Below are 23,547 nucleotides of genomic sequence, written 5' to 3'. Positions count from 1 at the left end.
ATTTTAAAAAAATATTTTCTATTATTAATCCGGTTTTTCGTTACAGGAACAAATATTTCCATCCCGGCCAGCAGAGGTCTCCAATATCCCTTCCCTAGCCATCCGCCGATGCAGATGTCTCCTGCGCCGCCCTTACCGCCCGCTCCACCTCCACCACCGCCACCTGTTGGGGCTCCTGCCACAACGTGCACCGCCCCATCACAACCGGCAAGCCTTACGCCACCGCCTCCTCCTGCTGCCACTACCACAACAACAACAACATCAACCCACATTAACAACAACACAAGTGGCGTCGCTGTGCGGAACCCTAACCTTGGTGAAAACAGACTGAAACCTTTGGGACCGGCTCCCGGCGATTCACGAACTCCTAGCGTAAAAAATCGTAGTAGTGTAGTAGGTCCGGTAGTTAGTGATGTTTGTAGTGCGGCGATCGGGATGAAACCCAGTGAAAAAGTGACGCTTAGACGCAACTCGAGTAGCACTAGCCCGAGGGCGGACGTTAAAACGCGGCGTAACAGTGACACTAGCGCGCGACGAATAGACGATAGTGAGATTAAAAAGAGTGAGGAGCAAAAGCTCGCTGATAAGGCCAAAGAAGAACTGGAGAAGCAGAGGAAGGAGCAGGAGGAGAAGGAGAGAGTGGAGAGAGAGAGGCTGGAGAAGGAGAAGCAAGAGAAAGAAAGGTTGGAGAGAGAGAGAAAGGAGAAAGAAAGGCTGGAGAGGGAGAGTGAGTTGGAGAAGCAGAGGCTAGAGAAAGAGCGGCTCGAAAAGGAAAAAATTGCTCGAGAAAAAGCTGAAAAGGAGCGCGAGAGGATACGGCAAGAGAAAGAGAGAGCGGCGAGGCTTGAAAAGGAGCTTCTCGAAAAAGAACGACTTGAAAAAGAACGTATAGAAAAAGAACGACTAGAAAGAGAACAACAAGAGAAAGAAGAAAGGGACAGACGGGAACGCGAACTGAAAGAAAAACTAGAAAAAGAAGAGCGTGAACGTAAAGAAAAAGAGGCAAAGGAAGAGGAGCACCGCCAAGCGAAAAGTTGTAGCGACCGTAGAAAGAGTGAGGATAGAGGCAGTAGTAGAACTAAAGACCCAGACAATCATATTAGCAAACATAGAGAAAATCACAGTGATTCCAGGCAAAGAGAAAACAATACCCACCATCACGACAGGCAGTCAAGTACCAAAGAAATTAGAGAAGAAAAACCTTCTAGCAACTTAGATAGTCATCGACACGACAGCCACAAGGGACATAATTTAGATAGAGACACCGAGAGGCGAAAGGAAAGTGTGAAGGAGAATAGGGATAATAACATTCACGAGAAGCACAAGCTTCTGATCGAAACCAAAGACGATCGAGAGAGGGCGGTCGTTGAAACCAGACACATGTCTCTCGACTTAGATAACAAATCACTGCTTAACGATCACAGTAAAGATGGCATTAGACGTAAAGAGCGAAATAATAGTTTGCCTGTAAATGTTGGACTAAAAAGGCGTATGAGTTCGCACGAAATACTCGAACCTATCGATGAAGCAAAGAGGATTAAGCTGCAAGACCATAACAAAGAACGACGAGATTCCAAAGATAGTTCTAAGAGTGATGACAAAAAAGATAAGCCAAGCAAACATAAACACAAAAATAGCTCAACAGTTAACTCTCACAACAGTTCGAAAGATTGTGAAGAACGGCGCAGGGAGAAAGAGAAAGAGCGCGAAGAGAGACACCGGCATAAGCATAAGAGCGACAAGCAAAAATCCAAAAGCAAAAGCAGAGAAAAGGATGGAAAAGAGATCCGTGACTCTCCGCCAGACACACCTTTATCAGAATCCACACACTCTTTGAACGACAGAGACTTTTTAGCTAAACTCAACTTACGTAGTAACGAGGACATTGAAAGGGAAGAGAAACAAAAACGGGAACAATTCAAAGAAAAACGACCGGAAGAAGCCAAGAAATTAGACTTGGAGAGGCACGATAAAATAAAAAGGGAAAAGCATCCCTCAGAATCCAAAGATCTTAAACTCTCACCAGATGACAAGCTAAAACAATTGGATCTGACTAAAAAAGAACACGTTAGGAAATCAACAAATTCATCGGGCAGTGACTCTGATGCGCCAAAGAAACACTCCATCTTTGATATTGTCGACGACGGACCTCCGTACATTTCTATGTATGATAAAGTAAAAGCCAGAAGCTGCAAGAACATGCAAAAACAAGAAGAAGAGAAGCGACAAGAAAAAATTAAAGCCAAATTCAGTCAGCTCAAGTTGAGCAGAGCTAGGCGCGAGGAAAAGAAACGATCGACTTCATGGGATGAAGATTCCGATTCGGACAGAGAAGCCGTAATCGTACGGCGAAATAGAAAAGTAATAGATAGTTCGGATGAAAGCCAAGAACGCAAAAATCAAAATAAATCATTATGCAGCGACTCAGATGGTTCTATTCATATGAGATCCATTAAGACTGAAGATATTACAGATGAAGATATCAAATTAAAACATCAAATTTTCAAAATAAAGTCACAATCGAAGATTACTTCAGATACCTCGGACGATGATTATCATAGGCGACTCCAAAGCAATAACAAAATAAAATCCGAAAATTACCTAGAGGATAAGATCAAAACAGAATACTTTGAAAATGACACTGAAACCGAATTGGATGTGAAACCTGAAAAAATCACTTCTATAAAAAGTGAAATTGAGCGGCTAGTGAAAAAGGAAAGAAGAAATAGTAAATTTCAAGAATTTACTTTATCAGAGCCTCAGAGCTTTGATATCATACACACGGAATCTTCGGAAGTTAAAATGGAACAAAAGTTTAACTGCAGGTCTCTCTTTGACAATAGCACCGAAGACGAAATTGCCGAGATGAGGAAAGAGAAAGCCGAAAAACGTGAAAAGAAACACAAGAAAAAGCAGAAAAAACAAAAACAGTCAGTTAGTAGCGAAGAATTAAACAAACTTGAAACTGATTCAGTGTTAAGCGACGCACCTGAAAAGAAACATCACGATAGAAAAAAGGAACATTCAAAGAAAGACAAAAAGAGAGAGAAAACAAAAGAGGGTAAAGATAGATCCAAGAGGAAAAAGAATAGAAGTGAAGACAAGGAAGATTTAAAGCGCGAAGGCAAAATGGAGAATATCTTTGGATCGTTATCAGAAGATTCAGACGCCGGAGTTAAAGAACCGAAATCAGAATCTAACGTTGATGAAATTGCTCTGGCACCTTCTACTTACCATACCGAATCTGAAAAAGAGCAAGAAAAGGAGGAACGTGAAAAAGAGGAACGAGAAAAAGAGGAGCATAAGAGACGCAAAGAAAAGAAGCGGCGAGAGAAAGAAAGAAGGCTGCAAGAAGCAGCAGCAGCCGCCGCTGAAGAACCTCCTAATAGCAACGAAAATAGTATGGACTTTGCTGATATGTGTAAACAATTAGAAGAAAATATCAAAGACGATGCTTCTGAGGTAGACTTTAAACCAGAGGCAGATTTATCGAACTTGGAAACAACTGATGCCTTTGCGTTTCCCGATCAAGAGAATAAAAAAGAAAAAGAGGAGAGAAAAGAGGTTAAAGAGAAGAAAAAGAAACGCAAAAAGAGCAAAGATGAAAAGAAACATCATCACCATCATCACCATCATGACAAAAGTAAATCCAAGAGTGCTGATAATCTTAAACCAGATAAAGAATTGGAACAAGAACCGCAAACTCTTGAAGCACCTGTTAAACTTAGCAGCATTCCTGAAATTAAGATTCACACTGAAAAAGAGGACGAAAGTATCACATCAACAGCTCCTCTAACGCCTTCAAGCAGTCATAATCAAAGTTTGCCAAGTCTAGTAGAAATTTCAAGTCCAGTTAACAAAATTTCTCCCGAATTATTAATCTCTCCTAGCACACGCGATATGGTTCCTTTGATTAGTCCAATTCCTAAAACACCGACAACATCCAAAGTTAAACGCGAAAAGCTAATTCCTGGTTTTGGAACCGATATTGACGAAGTAATTCATGAAACTGCTGTCAAATCGATTTCCGAGGAAATCCAACCGATTGCTAAAACTGAAGAACCCATTATCAAAGAAGAGGGTAAAGAGGAACTAGAACCCACTCCTGATAAACCTAGGGTGGTAATTTCGCAAGAAGAAACAGAAGACGCAGTTGCGGCGCTTTTGGGAGAAAGTTTTGGAAGTACTCAGTTCGAAGAACGGTACTCTGAGGAAGTTAATACTACGAACGAAGAGGTGGTTCCCGAACTCGTTGAAGAAGAAATTCCGCAAGATGATGAAGAAATGCGAAAAGCTGTACAAAGCTTGGAAGTAGAGGGTGAAATTTCTAAACCGGACACACCACAAAGTGAACACGATCTGCAGATCGATACCGACACTGAAGAACAAGATGACAGTAGCCAGACTGTGGATCAGGTTCCAAAAACACCAGAAACACCTATTATACACTCTAAAGTGACTGACAGTCCCTTCTTTTCAAGTACTGAGAAAGTAGCCACTCCTTCGCCGGTGACTTACGCAACTTTAACTAGCCCGCCCTCATTAACTCCAATTAAGCCACAATCAGTAGCAGTTGTGGACGCAAAGAAAAATCTAAATTTGGGTGAGATAAAAACAGTTACCGAATTGCCGCCACCACCACCCTCAATACCACAGAAAACCGTTATTGCTCAAACCTGGCCTAAAGAAAAGGTTGAATTGCCTTCTAAAATTGATATCCCTATAGAGGAAAAAGTATCTGCAAGTGTAACGTCACTTCCTGTCCTTAAACCGTTTGCAACTTCCGCACCGGTTAAAGTGTCTGAACCAAGCTATCCACCTTTAGCCAAATTGTCTCCGTCTCTAGAGCAAAAATGTTCTTCACCAATACTTCAACCTCAAACGGTCGTTGTCCAACAATCCCGACATAACTTACCAGCCTGCTCTCCTGTTGCAGTTTGTAAATCCACTACTTCAGAAGGTATTTTGTCACCAAAACCATCAAACAACGTAAATCTAAACCGATTGCCAATAACTTCGGTTATGGTGAGCAAGCCAATACAAGCAACCACGATATATTTACCTCAAGCTAAAGTGGCTCAATCATCTGAGCAACCTAAACTAGTCACTACTGCTGAACTAAGACAGGAGCGTCCCAGAATGATATTACAACCATCTGGTGTGCCTCCTTATTCCGCTTTTCCAACCGGATCACCTCCGAGAGTAATGATTCCGGGCAATATAAGGCATCTTCCACCAAGTGGCCTTTTACTGACCACACGACATATTAATCCGTCTGCGAATTACGGACAGTTTATTGCCAGAGTACCACATCCCGCAAACTTTGTCTCTTTGCCCCCAAAAGATGTTCCTGTTCAAAGTGATATTATTCAACCCCAGATAAGCTTAAGTTCTCCCCAAGTTGCTACAAGTTCAATGTCAGTAAATGCACACATACCGTCAACTGCTAATATACTAAGGGTTAATACGCAATCGTCTGGAGTAATAAACATGTGTCATTCACCCCTAAATGGGGCACATGGAGACGCTTTAAGTCCTTCAACCTCATTGAAATCACCGATTTTGCTGCCTGCTGCCCAATCAAGTCCTTTGACGAGTCCAGTTATTGCTAGTAGTAGCTCTTCTGTAGTAGGCAGACAGTCGCCGGTTATCACACAAGCTGTTTCTGTAACTGCAACTGTAACTACTCCACCAACTTTACCTGAATCTAAAATTTCTAAAGAAGTTACTACTCCGAAAGAGGTGTCACAATTGGCTTTGCCAGAATTAAGAACTTCTACGCCGAGTCCCGTTATTGTTGCCAATCCAGAAGTTAAATCAGATAATATTCCACCTCCTCAAAGTCCTATTAAATTGGCAATAGAAAAAGTCACCGAAGAACTTAACTTATCATTAGAAAAGAAAGAAGTTTCTGATGAAAATAAGAAAGACGAAACTTCAGAAGCTGGTAAAGATGCCACAGAGCCAGTTAAAAATGATGTTACTGAAGAACTCAAAAAAGAAGAAAAGCAGGTAGTAGAATCTCTTCCAGTTGAAAAACTTGAAGAACCGAAAAAACCTGATGGTAACTTTACACTAAATCCTAAATTGGAAGAATCAAAAGATCCCGAAGACTCTATGGACAATAAGGAAGATAATGACTTCTGGTCAGCGAAAGATTCTGTTAATATCGATTCTGTGATTAAAACGCTCGGCTCCGCAGACGAATTATCCGATACAGAAAACAAAGAACCAGAACAGTCCAGTCTACCCAGTGTTAACAATGAAATAACAGAATCGCCGGAAAAATCATTATCAGCAGAAGAACCGATTTTATCAGATAATAAAAATGATGAAGAATCGGAGGCACCTCTAGAAGGATCTGTAGAAACCATAGAAGATCAGAAACAAGCGTCGGGGACCAGAAGTAGTGTTCGTCGAGGCGGAAAACTAGGCAGACCTCGGGGAGCCACTCAGAAAGTCACGAGAACAAACGTTGAACGTGCGGGCATCCAAACTAGACGTGGTAAACTTAAAGAAGCCCAAGTTACCGCGACTCCGAATAGTAAACGCGGCGGTAGAGGTGGCGCAGCAAAATCCCGATACGAAAGAAAATCAAGCAAATCGGATAGAGAATCAGATACACCATCTACAAATGATGTGTATGAATTCCGGGATGATTCGGATGATAGTAACCGAGAACAACGCCCTAGACTGGTGCTTACTATTAAATCGACCACGTCCAGTACTAGCAATGCTCAGGCAACGGCAATCGTCAAAGAGATTACTAAAGACGGAACTAAAGAAATTGGCAAGGAACATGTACAAGTTAAAATAAAAGAAAAAGAATCTCCCAAGGAGGCGACACCGAAAGAACCCGAGCCAGCTAAAGAAACTAAAGAAGACTTTACATCACCTCAAGCAGCCAACACAAGGAAATCAAGACGGCTTGCTCAAAAAGATATTTCCAAAAACACTATTGATGACACCATTGAGGATGTTGTAAAGAATTCCCCTGTAACAAGATCTTTAGCTAATCAGCGTAGGTCTGGCCGGCAGTTAAAGAAACCACAGCCAGTGGAATTAGATACTCCTCGAAAGAGTCCTAGAGGCAGAAAACCATCCCGAAGAGCCTCAGAAGCGGCGGAATCTTCGAGCGAAGATATGAAAGATGACAATTCTAAATCTGTTGAAACAACTGTTGCGCCATCACCGGTACTGCCACCATCACCTATCAAAGCTAAATCTGACACACCAGTAGTTGACAAACCAAAGGAGCCTGAAAAGATCGCTCAAGTAGAACCATCTATAAAAGAAAAGAAAGTAGATCATCTTAGTTTAAAAACTGCTATGCTCAAACGCTTTAAGGGAGAAATGTCAGCTAATAACAAACCGGAACCGACAAATCTCATTGACCCTGTCACAGGAATGTTAATCCCAATGCGTGAAAGCGAGGAAGGCAAATACATTCCGTTGCCTGGATCATCGCCAGGGGATAAAAAGCCCGCCGTTGCTATTGCCGCAACTATAGAAGTTTTACCTAATAAACCGACAGATCCAATTAAGCAGCCGCAGCCAAGTGTTATTGCACAATCTCATCAATTGAATATTATCCAACAACCAGCACCTAAAGTGCATTCGTTAAAAGCGCACGTGCTTAGCAGTCAAGCAGCCAAAGCGGTCGTGAGTGAGATCGCTGCCCCTCTAACTGTACATCCGGCTGTTTCTTTAGTAAAAGAGACTATTCCAGTGATCGCCACACCACCTGGAACGGTTGTTGTGGCGAAAACGACTGCGCCAGTACTAGTATCGAGGAGTGGTACCCCAGTAACATCGGCAATACCTACTTCTGTAAACCTTCAAACTGTCGTTGGTCCTCTATCTCCACGACCTGGAGCGCCAGTGGGAACACAGGTGAAGCCGCCTGTCTTATCACCGTCTCAGCAAATACTTCTTAACAATCAAAAGGTAAAGTGTTTTTAATCGTGATTTGATAATATGTCAGTGACAATTCTCCTCAGCTGATGCTATGTTTGTAGTTTTCAGGTTATTTTAATGTTTTCTTCTTTTGTTCTTAGCATTTGTTGCAAGCTAGAGAACAGCCGCTCGGACTCCAGATGGCCTCGAAACAAGCTCAAATGGTCAACACCCAAATGGCGCATATGAAACAAGTGATGATGGCCACCTCAAAGGCCGGAATCGTGAAGCCTCCGCATACTATTCATCTATCGGGGCAAATTGCCAGTCCTCCAATCAGTAAAGCACACGTTTCGGGTAGGATTATACAGGTGCCACCACAGGGGGCGGCCAAAGGGATCATGGAACCCCCAAAGATCGATGTTAATTTACCGAATATTATTATGGGACGGTCGAACTTAAGTCCTTCGGGACCGCAGGCCAGATTGGCCGGATTGCCTGTTTATGAGGCAAGCTTGGTAAGAATGAATTTTATACAAATTTCATATTTTTTTCATTAATTTTGTTTTGAAAAAAAGCATTTTTTTAATGGATAATCTTTTAGCGATTTGGAATAGTAAATATAAATAAAAATACAAAGTGAAAGTCATGCATGTAAGTGTAAGTTAAAAACGCCAAGAATACACATATTTTGCACTCAAACAACAGAAATAAAATTATTACCCATGTTTAAACCTACTTACAATGTAAGATTGTTACTTTAATCGGAAATCGTTCTCCAGAGTCAAAAACATCAATTTTTATATAGGAGACTCTAAAAACATTACAGACTCTTTAATTTTGCTTATACAGATTTACATCTTACAGGAGAACATTTAATCACTTGACCAAGAATTCTAAATAATTTCCAATAGTTAAATTTAAAGATCCGGCAAATTAGAAAAATAATTAATATCTTTTGGATCCGTTGAATTCATGACTTTGAACATAGAGACGAAAACTCTTAAATAGAAAATTGTTGCTATTTTTGGATTTTAAAAAATCCAACTTTCTATAATACGATATTTAATTTTTCACCATTAGAGAATGTTATACCCCTCACAGATATACAGAGGTACATAAAAGTGCTAAAATTAGTTAGACCCTAAAAAAATGGTACAAAAAACTTCAGTAAATAAAAATAAGATTATGATAGGATAATAATGCGCAAAAAAATAAATTAAAAGATAAAAATACATTTTGTTGAGTCAAGGGATCGACCCACTACTTAAAGGCTAAGTGCTAGTACGATCCCTTAACTAAAAATGCGCGAAACATGTGTAATCTTTGCTAATATACGCTTAGATTTAATATTACTCTTGCTTTTTGTTTTCTTATGCATATGTTAAAATAAACTTTCTAACAAATATAATAATAAAGAACTTTTACAAGTTTCAACATCTTTTTGTATTAAGTATAATAGGAAAAAATATCCATTAAAAAACTGCAGCTTACGCTATTTTCTGCCCTAAAAATAAAATTGCTTATAGAGTATTTGGAATCATATATTACTGCCCTTCATTTGTCATATTTGTCAGTGGTAAGTCTTTCCAACTACTCTATTGTTAATGTTTTAAATGGCTGTATTCCATGCTTAACGCAATAATCCCATTAAAAACTGGTGTTTTTAACTAACTTTTGCTTTTTACTAACGCATCAGATGATAGCGGACCCAAGGGCTTACTATAAGAGAAATAGCCCTCCTCCGGCACATCAAAATTCTCCACATTCTCCTAAGGTGATTTTTCTACATATTAACGTTTGTGAATGTCTTTTTTTTGTACCGGCTTATTTTTGTGTTTTTTGTTTTGTTTTGGTGTATATTCTTCTTCACAGGGTGTCCAAAAGTCCAAAGAAAATCTGTGTTTTCCAAATAATATTTTTAAATATTTTTTTCCTTTTTATTAATTACAAGTCAAAATTCTATAAAATTTAATAAGGAATACGTGGTTTTGACAGACTTTCAGACACCCTATATATCACTTAGAAGATATTCTAGTAAAAATTTCATTTCATTTTGTTTCTGTTCCTAGCGATGATTTTGTGTTACAATTAACGTAACAACTTATTTTTTTAAGGGTGAACAAATTAGTCATTTCTCCGCTGGTCCAACTTTACCGGGGCACTACATACATCCCCAACAGCACATGATGTACCAACAGTTCTTAAGGCAACAGCAACAACAACATTTCCAAAGGTACGTAACTTTTTATATCAGGTTAACCAGATAGTCAATAATAAATGTTTCAATATTTTAACTGTAATAGGTTTAAAAAAAAAAGAGAAATCATTTACATATAAGTAGGTACGCTTACAAATTATAATTATCTGATTACTTTTAAGCTGTTTGGTCAGTTATTAAACGCCTTAGGCGCCGCGAATTATAAATATAATATAATCAACAATAACCCTCGTTCTAGTTAATCCATTCCAAATAAGAATTATAAATCTTTTAAATAATATATAAATTTTAATTATGAGCATTATCAAACTTCATTAAAACAACTTGTTTAATTTTTTAGTTATTTTTTAAATAAGGAAAAATGAGTTGGAAAACATGACTCTTAAGGATTCAATTATTTCATAGATTTAAAACGCACTTACCTGCATAGTACAGAACAGACACACACAAAACTAAAACTTCTTTAATTTAAGGTTTAATTGTATTTTATTTGAAATTTTATAAAGCCAAAAACATCCTGCAAATTTGCAAGATGCTTATGCAGGGGTTCCCCTTTTTGCTAAACAAAGCTATTGACGCTTGACGGTACTCACTGCTGCCAACTTAAATTTGGAGTGTTTTTGGTATTCAATTATTATGAAGAGACCCTTAATTGTTATAATGAACATTTTTAAAAAAACATTCCAATATTTCCGGAACATCATAAATAAATTATACTAATAGATTCTTACGAAAAGTCGCTACAATATGCCACTTATGTCAGGGACATTACTACATTAATGGTACCAAAATGGTAGGTTATGCTGAAATGTTTGCTGTTATCTGACTAGAAGATTTCGACATATTTAAACCAATTTTCTTCTCCTAGATCTGCCAGCTTAGAAAAATCTGGAGAGGAAGGTGAAGAAGCTCCTGTAGGTCTTGCTTTATCGGGCAGAGGTGCAGCGGTACCCCATCATTCCCCACATGACCGAACTACAGGTAATTACTGCTGAAATAATTCAATACTGAAATTAACCCTAACCCATCTTATTTTTCTAACACAGAATCACCAGCACTCGGACAAGTTTATAATACATTATCTGCAAGGCATCCTGCCTACCATCCGGGCACGAGGTACTTCGATCAGCAACCGGCAGAGCCACCACCTGCTCATAGACCGCTCACGTCACATGACAGAGCAGGCTTGCCGCCTTTGGGGGCGCATACTGCTTCCCACCCCAGCACACTTTTAATACCTGATCGACCTACAGCGGTTATACCAGAAAGACCTATGAGTGCACATCTGGCTCACGAGAGGGCGCCGCTGGGTACGCCCGATAGGCCTCAGATACCTTATGGAGGAGGTGAGTTCAGGAGGCTTTTGGACTGTTGTGAATAATAATCGTTATATATAATATTGCAGAAACAACAAACAAACGTTAAATTTGGCACTGATGTATCCCATTTTTTGTTGTAATTCCCTGGTAGTTCCATATTACATTTAAGAAAAAACTAAAAGCACAAATTTAAATAAATTGTTCAAGAGGTATGTTGGATGTTCAGAATTTGTCCGTGAATTTAAATACTGTTTCAATTATCTGCGAATTATCAGTTGAATTTTTAACACTTATCTCCTCTTTCTTAAATTGACTAGATATGCAGCAAACTATATGGCCTCTACTTTTAATTTTTCAGCCTTAAAAGACACTTGTGAAAAAAAAGGTTTATTAAATATACACTATGAATTAATACACCATAATAAATATAGTGTAAGATATGAGGATGCCTTTTTGTTGCCAAGTTTTAACTTTGTTAATTTTGAGAAGAACCCTTTTTATGAGGGAGTAAACTTATTTAATCAACTACCTGCGTACGTTAAAACAAATAAGTATATAACTTCAAATATTTCAAAATTAAATATAACTTAAAATTATACTTAAAATGTAAGTTATTATAAGCTTTGTGGTCTATGATATTGTAAACACCGAGAAACCAGCTGATTCTTCGTCGTTCTGCCGAGTATATAAGGAACCGCATTACCGATAGTTGTCAGTTGTCAGTACAATGCAGTAACGTTCGAAATATTGGCGCGAGATTTAAATATTTAAATATATCTCTAGTAGTCGTGAGAGATCGTGTTTTCGTAGTGAAGTGTGTAAATTAATTAATTGACCATTTTCGATTATTTTAATTTAAATCTACAAAAGGATTTAACAACTTGTTGAAAGTCAGTTCTGCCTGATCAACGTTTGAACTTTTTCTATACTGTTTGTTTGTACTTTTGTAGTTATTTTAGTTTCCGAATTTTATATATTTGTAATTAGGTATCTTAAAAGTTTTTTTGCTGTTTTAAATCAGTTAGTTAAGATAGTCAGTTACTTACAATGCATCAGTTTCTCTTTCTCGACTTGTTCTGTTATATATGGAGTAACAAATGACCAAGTAAAACAGTAAGCAGTAGTAAGGGACATACAAAAATTAACATAGAAACCTTGCGGTTTTCACTAGTTTGGAAATAATTTTAAAAATTGCTAAATTTGATATTTTGACGTAGGATTCAGTGGTGTGAACAGAATTGAGGTAAATAACTTTCATAATTAAAACTATATTTAACTCAAAATATGTTAGCTATTTATATTGAATGTCATGAAAATAGTCATACTGTATGCTGATAAATATTTTTAATTCCTAATTAATGTATAAGATTGAAATATTTTCTTTTTTGATGTTTGTTTTCAGTCTATCATTATATACATCATACTTTTTATATAAATATCCATAAAAGCGGCAGGAAATTAAATTTCATTAACCACGAGTTCATTCTCGAAGCCCAGATCTATACAAAGGAAAAAGATGCAAATAGTCAAAATGCAAGAAAATGGAGGCCATAGTATCAAAAAGAAAAACTCAGCGAACCTAAGATAAACATAAATATTAATCCCTTATTTACATATAAAAAGTCATACATCATTAATATTGTGTAACATTTACATCTAGGAGATGTAAAAAGAGATTTTTTGTTATAATTAGCACTTAAATAAAATATAGAATGACCCTAACTTTGGAGGTAAAGTAATATAATGATGTCTATATTTTGTATCTTTACGGTAAAAAAAATTATTATTTTAAATATATTAAATGAAATAGGGACTATATTCTAGTCGTCATGCTAATTTGTTGTAGTTTTTTTTTGGTAATAAAAATATAGGGTGGCATCAGTTAAAAATACCAAGATTGGGGAAAATGTACTTTTTTACTACATCAATGAACTCGTAAAAATTACTAACTATAGCAGTTGTTACTATTCTTTAAAGCTTATACAAGGTATAAGCCAAGGAAAATAGAACATGACCGTTAAAAGTAAAAATTTCTGCATTTTCATTTTTTAATCAGTGTCAATTCTTTTTAAATAAAATTAGTTCTAAATATCAGTTAGGCACAGTAGTTAAGTAGTTAGTAACAAGAAACACAGACGAAACCTTTTTTCCCTACAACTAACAAGAATTGCATAAAGTTCGAAAAACAAAATCATACCTGCTTGAAAAAAGAATACACATCATTCATCGCCGTGGCCGCCTTATATGAGGAAAACCTTTTGAATATATAGTAATAACAATAATCTTGGAATAATCAAGTCTTGGAATAGTCAATGTATCTCTGGGCCTTAAATTTAGATTGTGAACATCTATTTAAAATAAAAAAGTTATTTGGGATGCTTTATTTTGATTATTTAATAGAAGAGGCATTTCCTTTGTAGAACAAATCTATTATTTATCTTTGAACAACCTAGTTTTTGAGGGTTGTAATTTAGACGTTAAATTTGGAAAATTGTCTTAAAACGGCTCCCCTAGATTCTATTTCAATATGATCTAAACAGAGACTATAAACATATTTATATAAATTAAAATGAGACGACACTAGTTATTCATTAGCTACAAAAAACCAGTAATAGGCACTCAAACTCTTACAATTTGATCATCAGTAATTGAACCTTTTAGATAATATAGGGTGTTATATATTTTTTACTAAATTAAACGAAAACTATTAGATTTGGAAGGTATATAGAGTTAAAAATTTTAATTTTTATTTCAGAACGATCTCTACCGCTTGTTGGTGCCGGGTTGGGTGCAGCAGGTAACCTTATGGGCGCAGTTGCCAAACATATCGGCGTAGATGCTCCTACTGCTCAAAGAGGCATTCAGGCGGCTACTCCACCTTTAGCCAGTCAAGTACCACCACAAGCAGAAAGTCTCTTTATGCTTCTAAAGGTAAGACTATAACTTAAAATCTTCATCCATCAGTTTATCGTTAGTTACTTGCATGTTTAAAAGTTTGGGTTCTTTATGAATCAATAAAGTAGAGCATCAACTTAAAAAAACGTAATTTTTAATTTTATTCTGCAGGCCTTTAGTTATTACAGGCTTGGCGATTTTTAGTAGTTTAATATTTCAAATATTTTTTGAATAAAAAAATTGGTTAAATTTTTAGCTGTTTTTGAGATACCATATTTGGCATACTATAAATTATCAATTGTGATATCTGGTATTTAATTAACTTAACGTTCTCACAATAAAGAGTAATCGGGGTTGTTGCTATTGTTAAGTTCTAGTTCTTTACAATGAAATTATCTAGTTTAATGCATGGTTTCCTATGCATGAGGATCTTGGTATCTGTTGCGAAATTAAGTTTTGGTTAATTAGGTTCGTCTTTAGTTATTGCTGCTGAGCTATTTCGAAAGAACTTAAATTTGTATAAAAAAACGACATCTTTCAAAATCAATGAATATTACAATAAATAATGTTAGGAACAAAATGTCACAAGAAAAAGTACACTTTTAAGTATAGCAACTAACAAGATAGGCTGATCCATAAAACTCAAAATGAATCAGAGTTACATAGGTACATTGTAGGTATATTGTAAGTGTTTAAGCAATGTTATCAGTTATAACTTTTAAATAATCACTAAACATATAACAATAGTTTATATAAACAAAATATAATGGGGCTTTAATAAGCATATTAGATCTGGGGCGATTGTAATACAAAGTTAACAAAGATCTAGCGTTAAATTTATAAATAATAGGAATTTTAAGTAGCTTAGAATGATTCTGTCCTTTAGCAGGAAAAACACCATCCTCCTTATATGCAATGTATTTCAACGTGACATGCGATTCACCGTTGACATAAAAAATAGAAGAATTTTTGATTCAAGCCGTATGAGGCTTTTAAACCCTATAATGGTTTCTTGATAACGAAATGACTAATATAAAATCTAATAATACCATTATGTAGTATGTTATAAGTAAGTGTACAGGTGATATTTCTTAAAATAATGCCATATGAAAAAAAAACCATATTGTCAAATCTCTGTTTTATTTTGGGCATAAATTTTTTTACGCGAAACAATTTTTTTCTGATTTAGTCTGAGATGATCATTCCTGCTATCTTACCCTGTATAATATTAATTATATATTTTCTTTCAATTTTTTATTTTTTTCTAGCAATATCCTTTAATGTGGCAAGGCCTATTGGCGCTAAAGAACGACCAAGCGGCAGTCCAAATGTATTACGTATCTGGCAATGACGACGTTGCTAAGTGTAGCCTACCAAAGAACACGGATGGATCCACGCCACCCCTCAGAATATTTCAAAGAATGAGGTTAGAACCGATGCAAGTCGAAGGGGTGGCTAGAAAAATGCAAGTAAGTATCCCAACATCGTTTAAACAATTATATTCCTTTCCATTTTATATGATGACAACTGTTAGACCAGCCTGTGATAAACCGTGATGGCAAATTTATTGATAGTGGGACTGATATGTGCTATTTATTTGCTAAATTGATGGATTTAGATAAGAAACGATTTAATGCGAGTTATTTATTTTTAGATGGAAAAAGAACATTGTATGCTACTAGCGTTGCCCTGTGGGCATGATCACATGGACGTATTAAAACAATCAACGAACTTAACGTACGGATTTATCACATACTTGCAGCAGAAACAGGCAGCCGGTATTGTTAATGTGGCGGCGCCTGGAACAACTCATCCAGTAAGTTTAATTATCCTTTCTAATTTTAATTAATAAATAATTAAATTAATTATTTTACTGCACAATTGTTTCTGTATTAATTGTGCACAATTTTGTATTTCGCAAACAGAACATTAGGAATATTAACAGTACCAGAATAATCTTAAGTTCTTCTAAAAAAAGCTTTATTTATTCCTGTAAGGTTATCTAAATATGTTCGTTTTAAGAATATTGGCTTACACGGCCTTTGATTCCAGAAATAAGAACATTCTTAGAATTTTGTGCCAAATCTCTATGATATATAGATTCAAATGTCCTGCAGGATATAGTATAGGTTTAAACTTTTAATGTAGTGTTTTTAATTTTAAAAATACCAAATCAAAACATTTAAAAAAAATCTTTAAAATACCATCTCGCTAAATACCATGTCGGTAATACTAACATGGCTTTTAAGAACGAAAACCAAAGGACCTAGAAAGTAATGCAATCTATAAAATTCCATGTTGTGAATGTGATGGTGTTTACATCAGATTAACGTCAAGATATTTAAAAGCTAGAATTTCTGATTATAAAAGAAGTATAAAACCTTAATTCAAAAATTGCTCTTCCTGACCACTTAAAGTTTCAACATCTAAATCCAACTTTTAAATGAAATGAATAAATATAAAATACTCAACTAACATACATAAAAAACAGGACGTTGACAATGAACATACAACTTATCAATGTTTTGCTTTTCTATAGTTGATAAGAATATTAGTCTCACAGCTATTGTCCCTATTCATCTCTCAAAATATACTCGTATGGTTAAAAAAAAAAATAAATTAAAAACTCGAGTACGAATATCGTATAAATCTTTGTGTATAATAAATAAATCATGGTTTTACTATTTATAATAATTATTATCATAATTAACGAAGACGATCTACGATGTAGGTGTATATAAATTTTTTTAAATTTTGATAGAATGTTTCACATATTGTTGTTACCTTTTAGCTTTTAATTTAAAAAGTTTAAAAGTCACACCCTATTATATCAATTTTTCAAATGAATTAATTTTATGCAAAATACTTAAATTAGACCAAAGAAAACTTAATTTTAATTGAGCATTTATTACTTTTACTGTGTGCGAAAATTTAACCTTTTTGTTTTTTTTTGTATTTTTGTTCATGAGTCCTGAGGATGATCTCATAGAGGTCGAAACGTCAACAAAAAATCGATCGTCTGAAGTAGTTTTTTTTACTTATTTCCAACCAAAAAAATTAACCAAGCTTACGAACTGAGGTCACGAGAAATAATTCACATCTAATACAGCTTTGAAGATATATTTCAAATCAATATTTAATTTACTTAATTTTTTCCAGTAACTTTTCATACTTATGGAGGAATGTTTTTTTTTTTTAATTTACGTAATTAGTGAAAAATTATTTATTACGTATACCATTTTTCGATTTTCTCATACCGAATTTAAAATTCCCGATTCAAATTTTCTGAATATAGATAGCGATTTATATACCATACAACTTTCACATGAAACATTGTTGAAACAATTGTTTTTTAATAACTTTTGATTTTCAACAAAAAATATAATAAGATTAATTATTGCTGAATTTTTGAGACAAAAATAAAAAAATGTCAATAATAATTGCATTCATTTTTATTAAAAAAGAAATTGTGAAAGATTATTGTATGCAACTTTTATATAGGCTGTTTATATTTTAATATTTTCTAACAATTTTTTTAAATTTTAGTGTAGTGCAGCCAGTAAAAGAGTCTGTCAATTAGTAAAGTCAGAATATTTGTTTTGTAATTTTTTTTAAAATTATTTTATTTAATTGCGTTTGCATTATTTATTTTTTTTATGTTTTCTTAAATAATTATAGAATTTTTAATTTTGGACCAGAAAAAAACTTAAATTATAAAAACACTATTATATTAAAGAAAATTAGACATGAAATAAATTGAAATATTTAAATTTAAGTAAAGGTAAAGGTATTCAAATTCTAGATTGATATGATGCTAAACAGCATTTATTAAATTAATATACAGGGTCCAAAAAATGTAAAAAAATACGTATCTATCTGCCATAGATACGTATTTTTTTTTCGTTCGAAGTAAACACCATTGACAAAATCCTGGTCTATCATAGAAATGTTGTATAGTTACTGGCGATATATTTCTCTTACGCGCCCTTTGAATTCCTTAATATTTTAAAACCGAACTAGCTTCTATGTATTTTCCATAGTAGCCCCATAGAAAATAGTCTAATGCATTAAGATGCGGAGATATAACCGGCCAATTGACACTCCCCCTTCTTCTCCGTATACATATGTTGGAAAAGACTTCATCGAGGGACTGCCGTACCTTTTTTCCAAAATACGCAAGAGCATCGTCCCATTAAAACCATATTTGCTGATGTGGATAAAATTTTGCTTACCATGCGTTATGTTCATATTTGGATATGTTTCGTTACATAGTCTGCAAACCTCTCCCTGATTCCTTTTCATATCACCATTTCCAGCTATTATTAGAATATTAGTTCGTTGCTGATTTTTTATTACGAAGTAATAGTCTTAGTTTAAGTAATCATTAGCAGTAGCAGTGTTTAGGAGTCAGCAGAGCAGATCCCCCCCCCCCACTCCAACCACTCCCAAACAAAATCCCCAAAAGAAAGGCTAACTATTAAAAGACAGTAGAAAGAATATAGTAGTAGTAGTAGTAGTTTAAGTAATAATCGTTTTATTGTGACGACACTTGTTAATAATGACGTTGACAGTTTACCTTCTTAAGGTATTCTTCCCAGCACTCCGTTTCTTTATCCAAATTTTATAGAATGTTAAATGTGCAAATTGGTCGACAGTCAATACGTCAAAAATGGTTAGATTTAGATGTGGGACATTATACATAAAATGTGTTTAGAATTTTATGTAGAATCGAAATTTGAAAACATAAAGTTTGTTATTATAACTTCTACTCAGCTACTATGTATACTAACTTTTTACGGAAAAAATGCCCAAGAAAACAGAAAAATCAACGGGTCCGAGCGTTTTTGAGTAATATACAGGGTTATCGAGAAAATTGCATCTATATAATATGCTTATTCTGTATATGCTTTCTATAAAACATAAATTCTAGAGACCAATTTTGAAAACAAATTCTAATAGTTTATTTTTTTTCAGCCTGCTTACGTGGTTCACATCTTTCCCTCTTGCGACTTTGTCAACGAAAATCTACGCAGAATAGCGCCAAGTCTTCTCGAGAGGGTGGCCGATATCGCCCATCTCCTTATCGTCATAACCACAGTGTGAACTGATCCAGAGCTAAATGAGGGTCAAAGTTTTGGTAACTACTTGTGAAACAGAAAAAAAATGTGTCTTTGCTAGTCATTTTGTCTTAAAGTCTTCGACTTTAAAATGTCTAAAGATGTCCCGAAAGTGTCGCCTCGAGTAGATGTTGCTTATTCGTTATGATTCCGTGTTCGGCCCATAAAATGTTTTACGTTATTTTTTTTTAATTCTTAGAACAACAGTTTATGTATGGGAAGGCTTTTGATATTTAAGGGGCCGAGAATGCGGACTTTAAAAGTGTGTTAAGTAATGTGCTGTTGTGTCTTACTCCAAACGAAAAAAATATTATTAATACTATTAATAAAAATTTAACTACACTACTAAATATGCCGTTTACAAAAGAACATTATGGATATGTATAAAAAAAATAAAAACACTATACTTAACTATTAAAAAAAAGTTTCACTGTGATTTCTAAAGATGCGTTACTATATTATAAAAATGTTAAAAAATATTTAAAAAAAAAATGATAATTTACCTACATAAGAGATCTCATATTTGAACTTAGTTTTGTAATAAAGAGTTTTTCTTTGTTTAGAAGATCTTTATTTTCATATTCGCGTCCTTTAATATATTTTTTGTATCTCCTTTTCTATAGGTTGGCACAAGGAATATTTTTAAATATATATGAAAGATAATTTTCCATTTATTTAGATGATGCTAATCAGACTTTCGAAATAATTAAACTTAAACACATGATAATAAACGAAGAAATTTATGATACATGCAATATATAAAATAATTATATTATATATAACATTATATGTAATATAATTATATTCAATTAGTAAGCAGTTTCAATAAGACAAAAGTCGGAATAGATCCTTAATTTTTTCTTGTAAAAACCTTTTGAAGCCATTTAAAACGAAAAAAAATTTCTTGTGTCAATCCAACTTTTGGACGATCCTTACAATATTTGTAAAGAAAGTGCAAAAGTAACTTTTAGAGTTTTTTTTTGGTTTTTCTTATATTGGGGTTAGGTTGTTTAAAAGTTTATTTTTTATATATGCTTCTTGTTATTAATTTATTTATTTTGTAGTCATACGAAACAGTTTAGAGTTTTTTTTTCTCAATTGTCGCCATCGGTATACGAACAGATCGAGAGAAAATGTATGAAAGGCTTTGTATAGAAACGTTTTTTTTTAATTTGTTATTAACAAGGTGATTTGTTTGTATTCATGGCCACAAAGAGCGTCGCTTTTGCCCCCCTTTTGCAATAAGAATGGAGTTTTTTTAAAAATTTTTTTTTACATTTTTTTGGGTTTCTTTTGGGACGAAGGCGACGCTAACTAAAAGAAAACTACAAGAATATTTAACTTTAGATGTAACATACTGATGCAGCTTAACCCTTGCGTTTCTACAGGCTGTAAACGTTTAAATTTAAATGTTACCCTTCTTCGAAGTAGTCTTGGAGATTTAGAGTTTTAGGGTGGTGTTTTTTTCTTAAAAATTTATAAATTAAAATGTCACAATGTTTTGTTAGTAAAAACTTAAATTTATGACTTCTATATAGTTTATCTTCTTCAAATGGCATACTCTTGTTTTATTTTTGTTTAAGCCTAATTACATAGAGATAGATCAAGCGTTCGGCCAGGCCACTTACTGACCGCCTTTTCTAACAATCGCGGCATAATTCGACAATGGACCAAGTGGCTTCAATTTTTAAATATTATAAATCTGCTACATAATTGGTTTTTAATAATATACAATAAGTGGGGTATATTTAACTTTTCTTAATTCATATTAGTAAATGTTCAATTATTGTTTTTCATATTTATCTTGATGCATACTTATCTTTATTTAAATAATTTTATAAATGTACAATCAATTTTAGGCTCTGCAGTTTAACTTAATACCACATCAGCAAAAAATTGTAAATTAAACGTCACATTTCCCTAGTTTCTTATCTTAATTAATAAGCTCAAAAATATGTATCTGAACAAAGCCAAAAATTGTAATCACATTCAAAATAAGGAAGCGCTATAATATAGAATCATTAAACGAACGCAATGAATAATTTAATAAGATTCCTACGTAAAAAATTAAATAATCATTCTAAAACCCCACCCCAAAACTATCTAAACAAATTGCAAAGCTATAGGTTATATAAAAAATTGTAGCATATATAAAATAATAGTTGTACGAATTACTTTTTTTTTTAATTTACACACGATGTACCATACATGTGAATAGGTAGTTTTAGTTTCGTTTATTTATATATAAGGTTTAATTTTTGAGTTTTACATGTTAAGAGTTTTTCTGTACAGTGTATCTAGCTTGTAAGTAATAATAGCGAGCGTTACAAAAAATACTATAATAGGGAAAATTGTGATGTCTATACTACTATGTAAATTTTGTACATAATATATAAAAATACTGTGTATTGTGAGTATACATTATTATAACTATTACGATAAATATAATTAACGTTTTATTTATTCCTAGTTTCACTGCGATTTAAGATTCATTTGATATGAAAGTTATTGATTAAAATTATTTTTTCTGGAAGGTAAGTATTAATTAAATAGAAAAATAAACCAATATAGCCTACTAGTTATTGTTAAGATCCATATGATATCGTATAAGAAGCAGGGAAGAAAATAAAACACCATAAACAACGATTTTAGATGGATGCACCTGAAAATCACTGACAAGAAAAAACATTCTTTATAAGAGAACAAATGTATTTAGCTTGTTGCAACGGGTCGATGTATGATTAAATGTCACCAGTTGTAACTCATCCATTAAATATCTGAACATTTCTTAAATTTTTGATAAAGTCCGTTAAAAATAAATCACTTATACAGGGTGTTCCGTTGATCCTGTTACAAACTTCTAAACGAAAAGGTCCGGAAAAGCATCCTCAGGGAGCTAGAGCTCTTTGAAAATAACCTTTAAAAACTAGTTTTTTTTTTTAATAGCTCCGGAACTACTTTAGCTACCGCAACCAATTTTGGGAGGTAAATTATTGTTAGTACGTTTATTCTTTTGAACCTACTAAATAAAAAAAAATATTTATCAGGGGCTTCAGAATCAGGGGGGTATTTGGTAAATTTAGGCCCATTTCTTTAAGACTTTAATTTCTGCCCGTTTAGACATTAGATTATGATGTTCCTATGCTTTTTTACATAAAAAAGGTGCTCTTAGTAAAAGTCGGTAAATGGTAAATATCACCGTTTTTGTGAAAATTGACGAAAAGCAAGTTATGAGATACAAAAATTAATTACCTATTATTATTAATAAACAATTAAAAAAAAATCTGGCGTAAATAAAAAATAAATGTTTAAAAAAAGTTAAAGTAGCCATTTTATTAAATTGGTACTCAAATTAATTAACTGTCACTTTAATTACCTTGAGGCATAAAATGTTTAAATGATTTTAAGTGTAATAAAAAACCAACAAATTAACAATTTTAGAAACGTAAACAAATTTTATTAAAGATTGGTATTACAAAAATAAACTTAAAATATTAATTGCTCAAAATGCCGTCCCCCACGATCGATACATTTTATTGTATCTACGCACCATATTAAGGTTGACGTGGTTAAAAATATCAGGCGTGGATTGGATTACTTCAGCAGCTGCGGAAATTCTGGCCACCAGGTCTTCTTCTGACTCGACTGGAGTTTCATATACGAGACTTTTCATATGCCCCCAAAGAAAAAATCTAAGGGTGTCAAATCTGGTGAGCGCGCTGGCCAGGTGACAGGGCCTCCGCGGCCATTCCAGCGCCTTCCAAAATTTTCATTTATAAACTCGCGGACAATAAGTGAAAAATGAGCTGGCGCTCCATCGTGTTGTAGCCATAAGTTCTGTCGTATATTTAGGGGCAGATCATCTAATAGTTCTGGCAGTACATTTCTTAAAAAATTTAAATAAATATTTCCCGTTAAACGAGGAGGCAACATAATTGGACCAATTAAGCGTTCTCCAACAATGCCGGCCCACATATTGACCGAAAACTTATGTTGATAGCTCCTAAAATGAATACCGTAAGGGTTTTCCTCACTCCACACATGATTATTCTTAGAATTAAAAATGCCTTCTTTTGTAAATAAAGCCTCGTCAGTAAAA

The 23,547-nt window shown here is 34.2% G+C and overlaps 1 protein-coding gene across 3 annotated transcripts in view; it reads left to right on the top strand.

Moving 5' to 3' along the window:
• Window positions 1-21,848, top strand: part of LOC126737312 (protein split ends) — a 137,378-nt gene extending 115,530 nt beyond the window's left edge. For 2 of the 3 annotated variants that reach the window (XM_050442164.1, XM_050442163.1), the window contains exons 13-22: window positions 47-7,947; window positions 8,058-8,414; window positions 9,596-9,673; window positions 10,014-10,132; window positions 10,986-11,098; window positions 11,164-11,463; window positions 14,192-14,367; window positions 15,600-15,800; window positions 15,986-16,147; window positions 19,306-21,848. In XM_050442164.1, coding sequence (XP_050298121.1) covers window positions 47-7,947; window positions 8,058-8,414; window positions 9,596-9,673; window positions 10,014-10,132; window positions 10,986-11,098; window positions 11,164-11,463; window positions 14,192-14,367; window positions 15,600-15,800; window positions 15,986-16,147; window positions 19,306-19,434 — 9,536 coding nt within the window. In that variant the 3' untranslated portion in view covers window positions 19,435-21,848. The remainder of the gene's footprint in view (window positions 1-46; window positions 7,948-8,057; window positions 8,415-9,595; window positions 9,674-10,013; window positions 10,133-10,985; window positions 11,099-11,163; window positions 11,464-14,191; window positions 14,368-15,599; window positions 15,801-15,985; window positions 16,148-19,305) is intronic. The other variant, XM_050442165.1, reaches the window with a different exon arrangement.
• The last annotated feature ends 1,699 nt before the right edge of the window (window positions 21,849-23,547 follow it).

The sequence above is a fragment of the Anthonomus grandis genome, chromosome 6 (genome assembly GCF_022605725.1).
Source record: "Anthonomus grandis grandis chromosome 6, icAntGran1.3, whole genome shotgun sequence".
In the NCBI taxonomy this organism is placed as follows: Eukaryota; Metazoa; Arthropoda; class Insecta; order Coleoptera; family Curculionidae; genus Anthonomus; species Anthonomus grandis.
Note: the sequence above shows the minus strand (reverse complement) of the source record. Positions and strands in the feature narration are given on the sequence as shown.